This window comes from Brienomyrus brachyistius, chromosome 10 (assembly GCF_023856365.1).
Source record: "Brienomyrus brachyistius isolate T26 chromosome 10, BBRACH_0.4, whole genome shotgun sequence".
Lineage (NCBI taxonomy): Eukaryota > Metazoa > Chordata > Actinopteri > Osteoglossiformes > Mormyridae > Brienomyrus > Brienomyrus brachyistius.
The window spans coordinates 10056719-10076148 of record NC_064542.1 but is presented as its reverse complement, the minus strand read 5'-3'; the positions used below and the strand labels follow the sequence as shown (position 1 = coordinate 10076148).

The 19430-nt window shown below is 44.7% G+C and overlaps 1 protein-coding gene across 5 annotated transcripts in view; it reads right to left on the bottom strand.

Annotated features, from left to right (window-relative positions):
- Positions 1 to 7595: 7595 nt before the first annotated feature.
- neurl1b (neuralized E3 ubiquitin protein ligase 1B) overlaps positions 7596 to 19430 on the bottom strand; it is a 75473-nt gene continuing 63638 nt past the window's right edge. For all 5 annotated transcript variants that reach the window (XM_049028469.1, XM_049028472.1, XM_049028471.1 and 2 more), the window contains 4 exons: positions 15709 to 16281; positions 13616 to 14335; positions 13399 to 13524; positions 7596 to 12050 (listed from right to left, as the gene is read on the bottom strand). In XM_049028469.1, the coding sequence (XP_048884426.1) occupies positions 11803 to 12050; positions 13399 to 13524; positions 13616 to 14335; positions 15709 to 16281 (1667 nt within the window). In that variant the 3' untranslated portion in view covers positions 7596 to 11802. The remainder of the gene's footprint in view (positions 12051 to 13398; positions 13525 to 13615; positions 14336 to 15708; positions 16282 to 19430) is intronic.

Sequence of the window (19430 nt, the reverse complement as noted above, 5' to 3'; positions counted from 1 at the left end):
ACTTTCTGGCACCTTGCCTCAAAGTAGAATTATTTTATTAATTTATACAAATGAGACCCTCCATACTGCAATCACCCATGCCTCCATTTCTCTTGCTCCTTCTCGATTTTTTTCCAATAAAAAAACCACGGATGGCAAGTGAAATAACTGCAAAATTTCAATATCCCCTTAATCCTAGCAGTGCCTGAACACGTCCGCATTACCACAGGTCTCTTTAGTGTTTACAGTCTCATTCGGATCTGAGAGCATGATGAGTGGAAAACTGCATTTGTCACCACTAGAGGGCACCACAAGTGCACAACAATGGCATAAGGACTGGCCAACGCCCCTTCCATCTTCCAATCCTTCATGACTGAAATATTTCTGTGACATGATTGATGGGTTTGTTATTGTTTACACCCATCTTAATTTACTCCACTAACCTCTCTGAACATCAAACAAGTCCTCCAGCATTTGTAAAAGAAAAAATATACGAATGTTGCAACTGTATCTTTCCTTGGTTATATCTTAAGTCCTGAGGGGGTTAGATTGGATGATTCTGTGGTGATGGCTGTGTGGGGTTTGCCCACGTCGCACATTAAAGATCTAAGACGCTTCCTGGACTTTGCAAATTTTTGTTAAACATGTAAAGATTTTACCATTAAAGTGTTGAAAATCCCTCGGACTTATTAGTTGTGTAAATGTGAGTTCCCTCAGATGAAAGTTCGGATCGCTTCAGCACACGTGCTCTGCAACCCAGCCTGGAACCAGTGCTAGTCAATGTGGCCCCTATGGCGCCACCTCTGGTGTGTCAAGCTGATGTCACTTTGTCTTGTTCCCCCAGAAGTACTCAGAACGGCAAATGGTGGTTGGGCCCCCATGATTTTCGAGCAGCACTGTCTGGAGCCCCCATTGATAGCCGAATTAGAGCCATCAGCTTTCCCAAAGCAAGGAGAACCACTGCAACTACATCACAAGGTTCATCCAGACCCATCCAGGTTTTATTTCAACCAGCCAGTTGAGTATAAAGAGTCACGGTCACAGAGTAGTCAGCTTGTTTGAAACAAAATCTTGGTCCGGATTTCTACATTCTGGACCTGAACTTTCAGCCTCGGTCTGTGATGGATTTTGTGAGTCACTTCCCCAACACCGCACCTCGTCCAGCTGCAGCCACCCCAGGATAACTGGGAACAACATTAGTCAGCTATAGTGGTTTGGCACCTGGCCTGGGCTGACTAGGCAAAAGTCTCTGTTTTGCGTTTCTCTGAGACTGAAGCCATTCAAATGTGGTTATCAGCCACTCCATCATCTTTGGAAGAGGGATGCTACCGTCCTAGTGGTGGATGAATTGTTTAGGAGGACTGCAGAGGTGTGGAAGACAACTACAGCATGTACTGAAGAGAAACGCTAGCTGTCTACGCCATCCAACTCGCCTGTTACACCACAGTTGATACATCTGGCTATTAACTAAGAACACCAAGTTCCATTCTCCTTAAAGGAAATGCAAACTGGAGTCTTTAAAATTCTGTAATGCATGAATCTGGTTACACATAGCTTGCAGCTGCTCCGCTGTCGCGGCATCAATCCCACCTTTCACATCTGCTTACTGACACTTATCCACTATTTCCCCCCCTGCCTCCCCGCAGGGCTCCCGCTGACCCCCAGCCCTGGATATTGAGAGGGAGCCTGTATGCTCAGATCAAGCATTGCTGGATTCTCAGTGAAGAGGAGGTCAGTTACAGTGCGTGGCGGATTGGTGTGGTGTTTGGCCCAGAAGACCAGTCCTGGGCGCTCAGAGATATCCCCAATTCTTGTCTCGTAGAAGGATTTCATTGGTCACACTCGGATGGTTTAGCTCCACACCCGAGGCGACAACATCCTAGGGTGACTGAAGTGGCCCAGAGTTGCTTGTGCTACTCAGACCAGGTCCTGTTTTCCATTGCTCAGCCTCATTCGAACACTGAATCCCTCTAAATCCAGTTGAAGTTCATCAACCACCTATTTAAACACTGTCCCTTTCCTGTGTCGGGCACTGTGTGAGTCATTGTATTATTCACTAGCCCTGAGTCACTGACCTGATTCTGTGTCCTGACTAGTGCTTGGTTGATATCCTGGCTCCGATGCTGCTTCACGATTTTTAATTTTAGCATTCTTTTCTTTTTGCCTCTTAGGCACCTACATACTTTGCACTCGGATCTCGTGTCTATTTGCAACATACTGCAATACTAAATAAGTCAGCTTCATTAAGTGTGAGTATCACTGAGGATCACTGAGATGTAGCTTTTCAGATGTCTTCTTGCCCTAATATGAGTCCTAAATCTTGCTTATTGCAATGTGTTTGTATTGTAAGTTTAGACCATTATTCATCTAGCAAAAACTACGCATAATGGTTTTAGTATGATAAATATAAAGTATGAAAAAGATAAAGTACTGTACTATTGTGCTGGTTCTTCCTGCATGGTTTATAAACTGAAGAAAAAAAAACTTTGCTTTTAATGGGAATTATTTCAAAACGAACTATTCATCCGTCCAACCATCTTCTAAACACTTATTGTGTTGGTGGGAGAGGGGGGGTGGACTGGACCATATCCCAGCCAACATACGGCACAAGGACGAGACTAACTATTCATTGTTAATAGAAGGCAAATATAAACATCTAGCTCTAACTATGTTTAGGATGCCTGTCTCAGTTTCCTTTAATCACACAAAATATATTGATGTCATGACAGAAATAAAGCCTGTTTTGTAATGTGCTTGAGTGATGGAAAGATGTCAGGAAATCAGTTGGTGATCGATATTACTGCTTCAGTTTTATCCAGTGAACAATAACACTGAGCACAGCAGTGTCACAAACAACTCAGAAGTGTGTATGGCATTCTGGAGAATTCCCATTTACACAACCATTGCATTTACTCACATTTAGTCAGAGCGAAACAAACTACATGTACGGAAACAGCCACATGTGTGTTCCGCAGAACGAGGTGGCTGTTCATGTGTAATGCACTTAGGGAAACTATACTAAAAATGTAAAGACTTTACCCCTGTCTTCTGACAGTTATACCGTGCGTTGTGTTTATACACTGTGTGTCGGAGAGGTCATAATGAATCATAATTTTATCCAAGAATTTCATACGCCACCCTAGACCCTCTGTAGCTCAGCTGAATATGAAATTCAAAACACGGACACACCATCACCCAAAATATTCCTCCATTCCAATCCCAAAATAATACCCTTAAGTAAATTTGTGTTATATATTTTACATAATAAAAACCAGAACAACACTGATACAGTTTTATGCAACTGTGTGAAACAACATTGTTACGCAACTACAGTGTTATGCAAAAATCCTTTTTGAAGTCAATTAATCAAGACCCCTAGATGAAAAAAAAAGATATTCCAGTCAGTGGAGCCCTCAGTTAACTTGAGATCAATAAATCATGTCTCTTTAGGCAAGGATATCCTGTGGAAAGGTTATGAAAGCTTACGATGAGAATTCTTTCTTTTAGATTTGTATCCCTATGACCTTTCGCAGTATTACAAATAATTATCGACAATAATAGAATTCTTATTTTAAAATCACACAAACCTCAATTATAGCATCTCACCGTCCTCCAGGACTGCACTGGTCCTCTGGCATATTTTCCTGCTGGACAAAGGGTATGTGGGCTGGCAAAATTGACCCCCTCAGGGTGGCAAAACGCATTGGTTGGTAAAAGTTGTCATGTGGGAACCTGGAATTTTCCATGTGGCCACAGGGAACCACAAAGTTCAGGCCCAAATTTAAATCCCAGTCTAGCCATCTCCCACCCTCACCTACATCTGCTTGCTTTTTTTGATCTGTCCGATGTGACAAACGTCCTTCGGCTGACTTTCCAACAAAGCTTCAAATCAACAAACATTCTGCTTTAACTGAGCTGTTTTGCATGATTCACATGACAAATAAAACATGTTAATTAATGACCTCCCTTCATTTAATTGTGACTCGGCACTGGGCTTTGGCAATCCTCTCTTGTGGATGCAGAGCCAGAAGGCTGGGATCTGCCAAGCCGTACATAGACAGCTGTGAAACGTCTGACTCCTGAATGTCAGTTTGTTACGTTTTTGGATACCAAATGTGTCTGTGCTGAAATCTGAAGCAGCTGTCCGCAGAAAGCTGAAAAAGTGGGATGGAGATGTTAACAAAAGCAGTGACAGAATTCCCTAGTCAGAGATGCTGGTGCTGGTGTTGACTGTTTTGTAAGTAGAATGTGGCTTACACTTCGGAGACTGTCAAAAAATGTTATTATCACAAATGTCCTTTGTACGTGTTATTTTCTTGGATCCAGGATTCAAGTGTGAAACGCCTGCTATTGATTTGGAAAACAGAGTTATGCCAGATGGGAGAAAGAGTACACAGAATGTTAATGTCTCATGTGATTATATTCGCGTCCCACTGGGCCTCTCAGGCCGAGGTGTGTAGATTTTGGGAGTGTTCATATTTTTGCAGTGAAGCAGTGAAGCAGTGATCGGACAAGCAAAGCCAGGTAAAAAGCAATTTGTCTCACCCCGATTTGTAATGGGCCGCCTAAGCCATATGGGCATGGAAAATCAGAAGATTGGGGTTTTCACCGTTTCAGTGAAGTTTGCAGATCGAACGGTTACTGTAAAAAAAATAGAAACGGACGTTTCCAGTAGGGGCTGTGAGTGACATCATCCACATATGAGGTCAGCTTGTGTTTGTCACAGTTTGTACTCACCCTCACATGCAGAGGAGACACGCGGCTGTAAACATTAAGATTATCAGAGGGAAGAAGGACGGTGGGTAGTACTATTGCCTCACACATCCAGGGTTGGGGTTTTGAATCTTGCGTCTGCTCTGCGTCAGTGTAATTTGTGTGTCCTTCCTGGGTTGTGTATCCTCCCAAGAGGCTGCTTCCATTCTGCCGTCCTAAGATGTGCAGTCAGTCTGAATGGCATCTCTACAATGTCTTGAGTGTGTTTGTTTATGTTGTCCCTCCCAGGAGGCTCCCTTGCCGAACTAATAACATTTCATTTGCAGTTTACAAACACCTGTAGTTCAGTTACTAGAATGGACAATCATGTAAACTGTGCTTGAGAAAGTCTTTGAACTGGTACATGATCAAAAGAATAGTCAATTTTAAAAACAAATAATCCTAAATTAATTTTAATCCTATTCTGTGACACAATACAGTCTAATTATGGATCTCACAGACACGCAATGTCCAAGAGAAAGAATTGCTTGAAATTATTTAAACTCCGATTTTCTTAAAAAAACAAAATTAATGCAACAGAAGAATTATTAGACTTACCGGTTTGATTAATGCTTCTCTCATGATAAATAATCTGTAAATATATCACTGCAGGTTCAGCTAAACATAAGATGCTCCTGCATGGTACTGGAGGCCTTATCTTCAGTTTCAACTATTTTACAAGGCCAACTTGACATGATAACACAATAAGGTCTCGAACAGCAATCTTTGTTCTTCCTGCTCTTGTTGAACTTATACACGTCAACTCAAAATTAGAATTATGCCTCCCAGGTTTTTTTTATTTTTTGTATCTCGTTTTATGCTTTTTTTTCTTCCAACAGAGACTTCAAGAAATGATGTAACCAACAAGTGAGAGATCTCCCTTGAGATTCTCCCCTTTAAACGTCACACATCTGAGAAGACACAGCAACACGAAAGAGGACCTTCTTCCTATCTGATTTATGCATTGAATGCTTTTGGTTTGAATGCTTTCCATCCATCCATGTTCTAATCGCTTATTCTGCTGAGGGTCCCATCCCAGGCAGCATGCAGCACATGGCATAGATACAGCATATATAGAGTGACCACAATTTTTATGCTTCAGAATAAGCGCAGAATGATTCCATTACAGAAGTAAAAAAAAATTTTCAGAAATGAGCTTAAAACACAAATCAAAGAACAGTAACATAGATTCTTTTTTGTAAATCTGACTATGTTTACGATTCCTGACCTCAATTGTGGATGAAATCATCTGTATCAGGAAGGACACTGAGCTAGGACAGGATTTGTAAACTACCATTTCAATTAAAAACTTAAAGCACTGAATTCTTGCTGTGTCAGTCAGTCTCCTATAATCGTGCTATTAATCATGCTATTCACCAATATTAATGTGAAACAGCTGGATGGGTTTTTCTATCAAGGAAACAAACCAAAAGCACAAGAAGAATTTAACTATTTAGCCAAACAGGGGAGCCTTTCGGTTTTAAAAGCTCATAGTGTCCCCCTGTCGTGGATTAGCGAGTCACCCTAACCCTGTATGGGATGCAGGGCACATAACACACACATAATCACAAGCTATGGGCAATTTAGAGGGAGCATGCAATGCACGAGGACATGCAAACTCCACAAGCAAAGAGCCGAGGTGGCAGTCAGACCCCCCCCAGCCACAGAGACATGAGGCAACCAAAAAAGAGGGAACGCAGCGTCAACAAGTCGAACGTCTTGGTGCTCAAGTCATTTCTCAAGCATTTCGCGCAGCATCTAACTTCTCTGATGTGGAAAAAGAAGAAATACAATCTCACACAACCGAGAACTGACACCTTTAGCAAGGATAACTTCAGCCAAACACTTCCTGTTATTACTGGTCTCTATACTTTTAACTGTCAGATGAATATTGTTCCAGGAGTCTTATTGACCACACTCTGAGTTGCACCGGATGGAAGCATCCACATTCTTCCCAGTGTACAGTAGATGCTGCCAGACAGCTGTATCCCAGGGCGTTTCTGGTGATGGAACAGTGCCCTGATTCCTGAAAGACCAGCAATAAGGTGCCTCAGTTTAAGTGTTTAGAATCAGTCTACTACAAAACAGCCGCTGATGCATCCGTAACAGGCATGTGCTCTGAATGTGTGTTTGTATTTCAGGAGCTGCTCTTCCTGCGATGGTGCCGCACTGCTTTGTTCACCTTCCGGTTATTACTTTGATGGTTTGAATATCAATTTTTTCTGTTCGGGAAATCTGGCACAGATGATCTCGTCAGAAACAAAGACTCTGCTGAGTGGACCAGCAATAATGTGGGGCCGGTGTTTTTATAAACCTTTTTACCAAATACAAATATAAGTTTTGTTGAAATAGTGATTGCGTGTTTAAGGCTTCAGTTCTTCCTTCCAGAACTTCCTTCCAATAACTTGATACCATTGTCAACTTTCATTTTGAAAAGGTAAATCAGTTTGGCATTGCTGAACATGAAGGACAATCTGTTCTGCGCTGCACACAGGAAGAAACATTAATTAACATTATGGCTGTATTCCGAGATACAGAGCAGTGCAATAGACAGGTACGTACAGTTTCTGGGTGTGTGAGAGGGGAGAGATCACCCTAGAGCTGTGCTTCCCAACCCAGTCCCAAAGGACCCCCAGCCAGTTCTGGCAGCAAGCTTAGAGGGAGCAAAAACATGGACCATCTGGAGGTCCCTAAAGACCAGGCTGAGAATCAGCGGCCTACAGATTACCTTACATCACCACAGTGCAGTGACAAGCACGTAAAACGTAGTAGCCCCTTAGTTTTGACTTGTGAATCTGAATGATCTCAGTCATCGAGTTTCATATTACACAATTATTGCCAATAATTAACTTCCTAACCCCAGATTCGTAGCTACTTTTATTGAACTGAGCCACCATTTTTAACAATCTTTTCTGCTTCAGAACAGGTGCAGAATGATTCCATTACAGAAGCAAAAAAATGTTTCCAGGAATGAAATTAAAACACAAAATCAACTGTCACTTTCAAATACAAAAGATTCTTTTTTTGTAAATCTGACTTATTTTTGCCAGGACCTCAATTGCGGTTGACATAATTCATTTATCCAGACATGCTGCAGACCCCGCTACTCTCCATGAATTACTCCAGACACCAGAGTGAAATGTTTATACATATTTTAAGTACATTTTAATGTGGTTCAGCTCTTTCAAAACAGCTTGTTTTCAATGGAGCTCATTTTAGATAACAGTGTTTATAATGTCACTTTTAGCAGCATGTTTCCAGACTCAGTGCATTTATATTGTCAAACTCACATGATGCTCATCGCAAGATTTGTGTAGGTCTGTAGGAAAGTGTTCCCAGGACTGATAACCAATTTTCCCAATAAAGATTCAATTCCCTCTCCCAGTATTACTAAAGCATAACTTAATTTAACAGAATAAAAGTCCCACTGAAATGAAATAGCACGCTTGTTCTTAGTTCTTACATGTTTAAGTTGTATCAGCAGATCTTAATTGTTGCCAAAGCGGTATTTAATAACTGACTACTAAATAGGCTGGCATCATTTTATTTACCATGGAGGGGAAAATGCAACAAAATAACACAAATCACAAGTTTTTTGTGTTTTAAGTACAATAGCTTGACTTCTTTCCCTCGAGTGGCGGAACTTTGAGCTGCTGTTTCGTTTTATAGATACATCATAAAGCCACAAAGCATTAGAAAGCCTGTATCTTATTACAGAATTTTGAGAAAATCCCCTTCCAGTCATTTTTGTGTTATACCTTTTTTTTTTTTTTTTTTACCCGATTGTTTCTCAGAAAGGGGGATAAAAGATGGGGTGTAAAGGCAGGCAGGCTCAGTCACTCAGTAATTTATCCTATTCCAGGTGAGTGTATCTCTGCTACACAAGGTCATCATTAAAGCTGCATGTTGAAGTCACCAACACGAACCTAAAGCAGAGACTTAGAAGAGCATCATAATTCTGCAGTATTCATGGAAATAAAAATGTAGAAGCCTTTATTTTGCTTGCCTGACACTGTTGTTCTGTGTTATATCGGCCAGTATCACTGTGCCGCTGTTCCTCTTCAATCAGACCACTTGCAGCCGATTATTTATAAAGTGAATCTGTCATATGAGGCTTTCTGGCAGAATTAAGCTTCGACGCTTAACTGTGGCAACTACAAAAGTCTTCAGAGGGACTCCGAACGTTAGAATCAAGGTCATACAGACATTTCTGCTGTAACTCCATACCTGCAGTGCTGTAAATACAAACAAAACAAAAAAAATGTCCAGATTTTGGGTTCATAGAAAAATGACGCCTACCTCTTAGTGCACACGTACACACTGACACACTTACAAACAAAACTGCGTCGAGTCCATAAGTTATCTGAGGAGCAGGAAGGCACCAAACAAAACCTGGTCATCTGTCACTGTCAACGAGAAGGACATCACGTCTGTGAGTGGTAAGGCTAGGGCATGACTTAGACTGCTAATGATATTCCGAGAGCTAATACGCAAGTACGAGATACTTTCACTCCAATAAAGAACAAAACACCAAATTTAAACAAACTACCTCTGGATTTTTTGCTCGTCGTTAGACTTATGTTGTTGGACACTGTCTTTATGGACGATGTTTATATAGTTTTTGATTTTTTTAAAAAGGTTCTTTAAATACTTCATTGTGCTACACCAATACTAAGAGGATCTTCAGCGCATTACAAAAAAATGTCACACAGCTCAACACAGTTCTGAAAGGAAAATGTTTCATGCGAATGAATGACCTCACACACACACGCAACACAGTACAACCTGCACACTTTCTCTGCATTCTAAGACAAACCAAAGCGTAACGCAACATTATGTGATTTAGTCTCACACACACACACAAATATATATACATATATATATATATATAAGCTGAGAAATGTCTGAAAAGTGATATAGATAATATATAGTGTATTAAAGTTGTGGAACGCAAACACAGTTAATGTAGCTCTTTGCTGCCCTCTAGTGTTCCACTTGATTTTGCCTGGAAAACCTTTATTTGATTTGCTGGGATGTTGTTCTGTGGACAAAAAAAGCTTCAAAATTAGCCTATAGTCCTTTCTATAGCTTCCTCAGAGGATATTGATCTGAATTCCCACAGAGCAGAATTAATACTCCTACTTCACCATTTTGATTGGATCCTACTACAAACAGGAGACTTTCCAGTCTGTCAAACAATGAAGTGTGTAATTCTGGCAGCAGCTGGGAGACTACAGTACGCCACACTGGGTTCCAGTAAAACAAACATGAGTTCATGTAATTTCTTTCAACTGATATTTCGGTGTATAATGCTTTATGCCCATTCCTTGCATATGGTGTAGCACGGCCCTCGATTAATGCCAAAGTACTTTTAGTGATTCGTGAAATATTTGTGTAACATGTAATTTCCCCAGGGAATAGTGCAAAGGCTTGCATAAGGCACTGTAAGGATTTACTCTCCCGTTTCTGCTGGGGAGACATTATAGGCAGAGTTCTCCACTCAGGACCATAGTGCAGCCTCCGAAAGCAGTGTGTCATCTTAACCCTCACACTCTTCAGGGTGGACAGCAACTGGGTGACACTAAAAACAAGTCCCACTATGATGGCTACAAAACAGGAACAGGATTTACTGAAGGAGATCTGTGTAATGTTACTTGTGAGCCCCAATTCATTTCTGCAATATGAGATACTCTCACCTAAGCCAGCTGGGAACAGCGACCATTATGTGAAATTTACCAGCAGGAATATGTTTAGAAGACAACAAAAAAATCCCGTAAACGCACTACTAAAAGTGTTTGAGAAATAAATTACTTCTCCATTCATAAAAAAACTACATTCTGATTATCACTCTAATTCTGAATTATTTTAACATAGTTTGGTGAATTAATGACAGCTACTGAAAACTATCTTATATGCTATGAATATAGTGTATCAGTTAAGGAACTTGCTGAAAACCAGATTTTGCTTACAAAATGCAAAGCATGACAGAAGAAACATATTGAGACATGGACAGTGTTTTCTGTATAATGTCAAAAGAGTTTTCTGTGTCTCTTCCTGCCAATATCAAAAGCATCTACTGCACTGGCTTAGTGGTGAATGGCGATTTGTTGGTAGCTGAGAATTTCCTTTCAGCTCCATGTACATGATTGCTAAGAACACAAGGAACCTGGCTGTACATGTAGCCCTGAATCAAATACAGGTCTGGTGATGAAGAATTTGCCTCCATCATGCTTTTAACAGTACGGACAGTCTGGAGGACTTGTCTTTCCACAATTCAACTACACAAATCATAAAGGTCCATCAGCTTTTGCTTAACCCTTTATCAACTGCAATGTATGCCCACCAAAAAGTATTTAGAATATTTCCCTATACACTTCAACCTCAAATCACAGTATTTTGCTGCATTTTACTTATTTGGCTTCCTAAATTTGCATACTATGTTTTCTCTAATAATGCAGGAACATTAACTATGTCCAACATTCACCGACAAAAATACCTCGGAGCTGCACTTTCCTCATGTATATGAGGCGGACCGGCCAAACACAGCAGTATCCAGGTGATCTTCACTCATCACTCACTTTTCCTCCTATCTACATGTTTCATCTGCCTGTTCCAGGGACACAGATTTTACCCCCCGTCCAACAGCACTTTCTTTATTCTCTCCCTTATTAACATGTCTGGGATTATGTGAAATTAGCACGTCTTCCTTCTCATTTGGTTAAAAATAAACTTTTGCGCATTTTTGAGTGTCAAAAGTACCACTGACTCTTTTCACCTTTTCTTGTAAAAATATAGCAATCGTGATTGTCAAACATGTATTATGTACAAGAACAAAATAGACATTTTTTCACCAGACTGTCAAAGGCACTGGCAGGTTTCCGATAAAAAGACAGGTAGTGATAAAGACCCCCGACTCTCCGATTTGGTTGTGTGTAACATTTCTGTAAGGTTACCGACAGAGAGAAGAGACAGGGAGAGAAGTCCAGACAAGTTCAGCCAAGAAAGGAGCCCGCGGTCAGACCGCGCTTGGGTCACATATGACCAGAGCTGTCCGCACGGCCCGAGTCGCCCTCACGGCCGGTACGTCTTGATGACGTCCTTGATGGGCCTGCGGCAGATGGGGCAGCAGGCGCTGATCTGCTTCTTCAGCTTGAGGCCGCAGTCGTTGCAGAGGCACATGTGTCCGCAGGTGTAAATGACGGTGTCCACCTCCTGGTCGAAGCACACGGTGCACTCGCCGTTCCTGCTGGTCAGGGGCAGCTCCAGTGGGGAGAAGGCCGGCGACAGGGGGGGGCTCAGAGGCGAGCTGGGGGCTGTCACTGCGGGCGGGGCAGAAGACCGAGGCAGGCGTGTGAGGCAAATGGCAAATAACGGGGGCTGCTCTCACGATTAAGAGTGCGCTTTTTGCATTTTATTTACTCTAGCATGGGGTGGCGCAGTAGTTAGCACTGTTGCCTCACACTTCTGGGACCGGGGTCGAGTTTGCCATGGCTCGGTGTGTATAAGCCCCAGGGGCCCCGGTAGTCCCCTTGCACCCTATAGGCTGGGAGCCCTTGTGGTTAACTTGTGCTGTATATGTCAAGAGGCCCAGGGCATCAATTCTTGCTATAGATACAGAGGCCCCTGATGTTGCTGGTCAATGCTCACTGTATACACTGAGGGGCCCAGGCTACCTGGTGGGGGTCAGCTTGTGCTGTATATGCAGAAGGCTCTGGAGGCCCCTGGTGGTTAATTGTGATATGTATGCTGGTGGCCCTGGGGACCCTGATATGCTCTATATTTCAAAGGGACTTGGGTTGTCCCTAATTCTCTATATACAGAGGTCCCTGTGGCTTGGGTGGTGTCTCTTGCTGTATACGCAGAGGGCCCTGGGGACCAGGTGGTCTCTCTTACTCTATATACAGAGGGCCCTGGGTGGTCTCTCTTGCTCTATATACAGAGGGTCCTGGGTGGTCTCTCTTGCTCTATATACAGATGGCCCTGGCTGGTCTCTCTTGCTCTATACACAGAGGGCCCTGGGTGGTCTCTCTTGCTCTATATACAGAGGGTCCTGGGTGCTCTCTTGCTCTATATGCAGAGGGCCCTGGAGACTGGGTGGTCTCTTTTGCTCTAGTCTATATGAAGAGGAGCCCTGGAGGTGAACTCGCGTTGTATGTGAAGGCTACAGTGTTTACCTTGCACTATAAATGTTGCGACTCGCAGCCACTAGTGCTCTGAGGGCCTCTCTAGCCAAGGGCCTGGGGCACAATCCAGCCATGAGCACATGAACAGGTACAGTTACTTTGGATTATCAACAGTTGGTACCCCGTACTGGATACCTGATTAGCATTTGCATGTTCTCCCGGTGTCGTTGTGGGGTTTCCTCTGGTTACTCTGATTTCCCACACAGTCCGAACACATGCTGAGGTTATTTGCAGTTGCCAAATTGGCCGTAGGTGTACATGGGCAAGTGACTGGTGTGTGAGTGTGCCCTGTTAGGGTTAAGGCTGGGTAGGGGTTAAGGTGGTATTGTTGGGATTAGGGTTTTTCCCATAGAAATGAATGAAGAGTCCCCACAACGATATGAATACAAACATCCATGTTGTGTGTATATGTGTCACACACAAGGGTACTTTACCAGTGACTGGTACCTAGTACTGGATACCTGATTGGATGCACAGTACTTACCCAGTGAGGATTCTGAAGCTGATGAGGACCGGTTCACACTGAATGCTAGGTCCGAGTCGCTGTCATCTGGGGTTCCGCCCGGTGAGCTCGACGGGGAGCTGGAGATGGGACTGGACTGCACCGTCCCTGAACATGACAGATGTAGATAAGAGCGTTAAGTTCAATGCGTGAAGGAGAGGCTCAGAATACTCAAACGTCAGCTGCGTAAAACGCATACCAAGGATGCGCAGGCGGTTGATGGCGCCGTGGAGAGTGAAGAAGACCCACAGGACCTGAGAGGCATCAACGCAGAGCAGGCGCCCTCGTGCTGCACCGTTGACGCTGTGGTGAACCTCCCCGTTGGACAGCAGCGTGAAGCTGAGCACGTCACCTGAGCTGGGTGTAGGGATGCCCCGGTACACCACCCAGTACTCCTTACGATCCAGGAGAACATCAGGGTCGGCGGGCAGGTCACTGGGGCGAAGGGTGCCGGGGTCACAGGAGGTCACGCCGAAGAGGAGCGCTCCGAAGTAGGGCAGGCCCAGGTGGCCTGCCTGCACGAAAAGCGTCTCGCCCACACGCAGTGGGCGCTCGCTGAACACCAGAGTCCGACTGCTGTCCAGGAAGTGGATGCAGGCCGACGAGCGGTCTGCCGACAGGATGACGTCGGAGCCTCGCACTGGGTGGAAGTGCAGCTCGGTGTCCAGTGGGGAGGGTGGGCCCCGCGGGGACCGGGGCCCACCGGCTGACACGGCAGACGAGGACGGCGGTGAACAGCAGGGGATGAGCTGGTTGCAGTGGCCAAGCTGCAGTGTGGCCATTTTGGCGGCCGCTGCCTGATTGGTCTCCAGCTGGTTGTTGCTGTAGTTGGCCGAGTCGTGATTGCTCTGCGGCAGGTAGGCGCTGAGGCGGGCAGCGCTGAGGCGGCTTGAGCTCATGCTGTCGGCAAAGGTGCTCTCTGTGGGGGGGGGGGGGGGGGGGGGGCACACCATCAGCAACAGCCAGGTCACTGCGCCCCCTTAATCTCACTCAGTATTTCAAACTTGATTCCACCTTAACCATGAGCATGTTCCTTTTCATAAGGTACAGGTGTCATAAGGTACAGTTACTCACCCTCACAGACACTGGAGAATCTTAGCATCACTGTTTCATCCTGTCCAGGGGCATGGGTGAGTACCCCTCAAAACACATCGCCAGTTTGAACACTGGGGTGGCTACCGAACAAACCCAAATGCCCACTGCAGCCTGGCATCCTGGTAACACCACTGGACAAACTACACATCGCTGCCTGCGTTTACTCAAAAACCGAACTGAATTAGAAGAGAAGCTTCTCACATAATGAAAACAGAACCAGGTAAAGCACACAACAAAGGCAGGGTTAATAAAGATCATCATCGCCATCATTTCTTTAAAAAGGTTCAGGGTAAAATGGTTTCTGTCCAACTGATTCTAGTCGATTTCATGACCCGCGTATCTTTACATGTAATTAGCATGTAAGTATCGCGCCGTCATTCCTGTTTCTGTGGCAGAGCCTCTGCGATGTGTTTCAAAGGGAAGCTTTACAATGCATGTTAAAAAGGCAGCAATGTGCCGAGCGCCCCGACCTGCGGGGCCCCCGCACAGCCGGCGTCTGAACGCACCGCCAGCAGGATCTGCCGCGGGCTTTACCAAACATGGTCAGGCCTTCTGCCAGACGGAGCAAAACAAAGTGGCGGTGCCGAGAGAGGCCCCTTCCCCGATTCCCAGGTGGGAATACCACTGTGTATTCTTAGGCTCTGGCCTCTTGAAGCCCCGGCCTGAGACCCACAGCCCAGAGAGGACGAGATAGTGACCCCCCCCCCCCCCCCCCCCCCACACATACATCTGCTTAACCCCCATGCTGACCTCAGCTGCTATTCTGGGCTGAGTTGTAACACATTCCATAAGCTGCCCTCTACCATAGTCTGCATGATAAAGTCCAAGCTTCCAATTAATGCCACGCAAATACAGGTGGGAAAGTTCAGGACCAGGAAGTACAAATCCAGACCAAGATTTTGTTTCAACCAACCAGATGAGTATAAAGAGTCACAGTCAGTACTCAACTGGTTGGTTCAAACGAAACCTTGCTCTGCCTTTGTACTTCAACTTCAAAACCTTTAAAAACCTCCCTGGGTGCCATCATCCCTTCAGATCCCTGGGGGTGATTCAAAGCCACAAGCTTCACATGGGACGGATTACCTTATCTGGGGCCCCTAACCTGGCATTAGCATGGCCACTTGGGTGTTGACCCCGATGCCCCGGGCCACAGCATTGATCTGCCCATTTGCTTCGTGGTGGATTCAGGTGACTCACCGAGCAGCGTGACCTCCTGCGTGATGCCGTAGATGTCGATGATGGCCCAGAGGGGGGAGCCGACATTCAGGCTGCAGTGGAAGAGCACGGGCTCGCCCTCGTTGATGCTGTAGAAGACCCTGCCGTGTCGGTCGGCCCAGAAGGCCAACACGTTGTCCCTGAGCGCCAGCCTCTCGGGCAGCGCCTTGGCCCAGTAGCCGGGCCGGGTCACCAGGTCCGGACAGGCGTACTTGGGGATGTCAGCGGCGGCCAGCTCGCCGGGGTCCAGGCTGGTGAAGCCGAAGCGCAGTGCGCCGCTCCAGCCGCTGTGCACGCCGGACAGGCGCAGACGCACCTTCTCGTAGAGCCGCACCGGCCGCTGGCTGAAGGTGACGCCATTGCAGAAGCTGCTCTTACGCGCTGCCCGCCGCAGCTGCGAGTCCAGCCGGATGTTCTTGCCCTTGGCATGCGGGTGGAAGCGGGGAGGCTCGATGCTGAAGCTGAGCGGCGGTGGCAGCACACGGCGCTCGATGCTGTTGCCGGGTAGCGTGTAGTAATGCCTGCCGGCCACTGGACGGTACTGCAGGTTAGCATCTGCGGGACAAATCGCTTTTATCAACAATGACCATCAGGCTCATGGGTATTCAATTCAACTGGACAAGGACTATAAAAGCATAACTTAGAGCGATGTCAGAGTACATGACAGCCATCAAAGCAGACTTTACACACAATTGATGATTCAATACTACAAAAACCATTGTTTCACATCCTGGTTATATGTTTAAGCGAGATAAACAAAAACAAATGTTTTGAAATGATGTTTGATGACAGGACAATGATTGGATATCAATTACGCAAAATTCCGATGATACTGATAAACGTAAATACACTTCAGTGCAATTTTTCAACATATATTTCAAAAAAACAACAACATTTTTTATAAGCCATTTTTTACCTTTCAGATGGAATTCTATTAAGCAGACTGATCAATGCTCATAAAGTCACACACGACAGTCTTTTGCAACACCACACAGAAAAATAAAAATGAAAAGAAACGCTTTGTGGATTGTGGTGGAAACAGGATCGAGCCGCTGAGCACCTCATCAGCAACATGCCCCCTTCAGCACTGCGCTTCAGTGTGACTCATCCCAAAGGAATGGACCATGGGCCGTTTTCTCGCATTCGCTCACAGTGGTTAATACGACACGACGACCATTTCATAGACAACAGGGATTTGATTACAGTTATTTATTATATAACGAAGCCAAATGTTAGATTTGCTTTACACTGGAGGCCGTGTTTTCCGGAACCATGTGGACAGCACTCTGTAGACTGATGAGAAGATAAGGTGATGACTAATGGTCTTGTTCTTTGACTTTCTCTGCCAGATGTTCAAACATGATGGAAACTGAGATTGTAACAATATTTCTTGAAAAGTCAACTCAGTCTGATCAAATGAAATGAATGTCCTTACATTGAGGAAGTTCAAAGATTATACGCCTTGGGAATAGTATTCCGGTAAGGAATGTTGTGAACCATAATAATGGCTGGGAACTGGCTGACTCACCTCCCATTTTATTTCTTATTATTTATGGTGCAAATCCACATCTATCTCCATCCACATAAACGTAGAGGCAACAAGCTGTTAAAGTGCCCATGATTAAATGCTAAAGCCATGCGCCCAGTGTCTGACCCGGTCACGGAGATCGAGAATGAAGAAGCTGAGATAATCACAGATGATCCTGCAGCAGCACTTAGAGGTGCTGGGTACCTCAGAAGGCCATCAAGACTTACATGGATGCGATGGAAAACAGTTCATATAGAAATCATACTAGGATATAATTGGGAATACTAGTGAGAATAAAAAACCTAACTGCTATGGCCAGGCATGGTGAAGGTATGATCCACAATGTGGATTATCGACAATCAGGGAACTTTATTAGACATTAAACAGACTAGACATGGAACAAAAGGATCATGACGGGCTAAAACAATGGCAGGTAGGCTACACAAAGATATCTACGGCCTGGAACTATGAGAGGACAAGCCGAAAGGACACAAGCAAAACACCTATAAACAATTACAACAAGACTATCCACATTAGAGAACATGCAGGAAGCAAACATAGTGACCACAAGGGAACAAAGCAAGGGCAGGCATATATATATATATATATACACACACAAGGGTAATAAGGAACAGGTGTGAGGCATTACAATCAAACAAACACTAAAGATTTGGAGCAGCAAGAAGGTATGGGTCAATTCACAAATCTCGAAAGACTCAAAACACTAGGCGAGGGGTGACTGGCCAGGAAAGGAAATGACAGGGCAGGATCCTGTCACCCAACTAGGAATAATCGGGTATGAGGGTCCTATTACAACATCCAATCAGTGTCTGAGTTAATTCAGGGACCTGTGTCCAGCTTAGAAGTATCTTAGGCTTATTCCCACAAACCCTAAGCACTGATTCATTAAGTGTCATTCCCATCTACCCAAGAATTATAGGGAAGGTCAGGCAAACATCATGAGTGCATTGGCTCCTAGCGCCGATGCCCCTAAACACCACGCGCCAAACATGGAACAAAAATTCGATGTCTTCTGAGGGCTTCCTTATATACTGTAGCCAGTCAAGGCAATATATAATGTACTATAAGAGGGTGACACAAAACTACTGTCCAGATATTGTGAGTTTTTTCGCAATTTACACATTAACAGCTCTACTAAAAGGAAGGTCGAGAGTCTGATATTGGGGTAGGGGCACGTCCCACCTAGTTATTATGCCTTAGAGTAACCTAGGAATATTTCCCATAGTTACCAATTTAAGCTTTCACTGCTTTTCCATTCTTAAATAGGTTGTTTTCCCATGACTGGCTACTAATCACCAATGATATCTATAGAAATTCACTGGTCTTTTGACATAGAGCGGATACTTTTTCACTACACGCAACTGGATTGCGTTTTACCATTTGCCTCGTTGCATGTTTGTTCACTAGGCTTCTGTCAGTTAAGATGGGTTGGCCCCAAGCCCTTTTCCCTGCCCTTTCCTAAGTTGACGCATTCAGGCCGTGGAGCATCACACAAATTCCGCTCTTCTTTTCAGCCCAGTTCCTGTGGCCGAACAGTAATTAAGAATATGTTCTATTTATAACGCCAGTCTTGTGATTCATTATATGCAGGGGAACAATGAGCCGTAATCATTCGGTGTAAAAATCTAATTAGTGATGCTGAGTAATTAGGAGGCGCGACCGGAGAGCAGGAGAACCAATCGCGCTGGCCTGAATGGGTGCAGTGTGCAGATCCAGCTCAAACTGGTCACTGGGACGAGAACAAGCAGCACTGCGGGTCCTCTGCGAAGCAGTACTGTCTGTTCTCGGGTTCGCCTTTATCTTTACTTGCTTTATATCCTGTGTGTCAGCATCCCTTCCCCTTGACATATCCTGTTCTCTATATCATAGTCTTCCATCAGACTGCACACAGAAAACACTGCCCTGCTGCATCGTGTCTGGTTCTGTCTGACCTATGGAATGCCATTTACCCCCAAGTCTGCTGTCATAATCGATGATACACTCCGTTTGTTTGTGTCCCATCTGCCGGTATCTGTAGAAAAAGTGCGTCCATTTGCCCAAGTGGAAGCCGTTGCTAGTCGAGACAAATCCTTCAACCTACACACATCGTCTCGTTGGCCTCTGAGACAGCCAGGCCTTCAGAGGGTTAATGTTCTTAATGTTCTTAAAAGGGGCA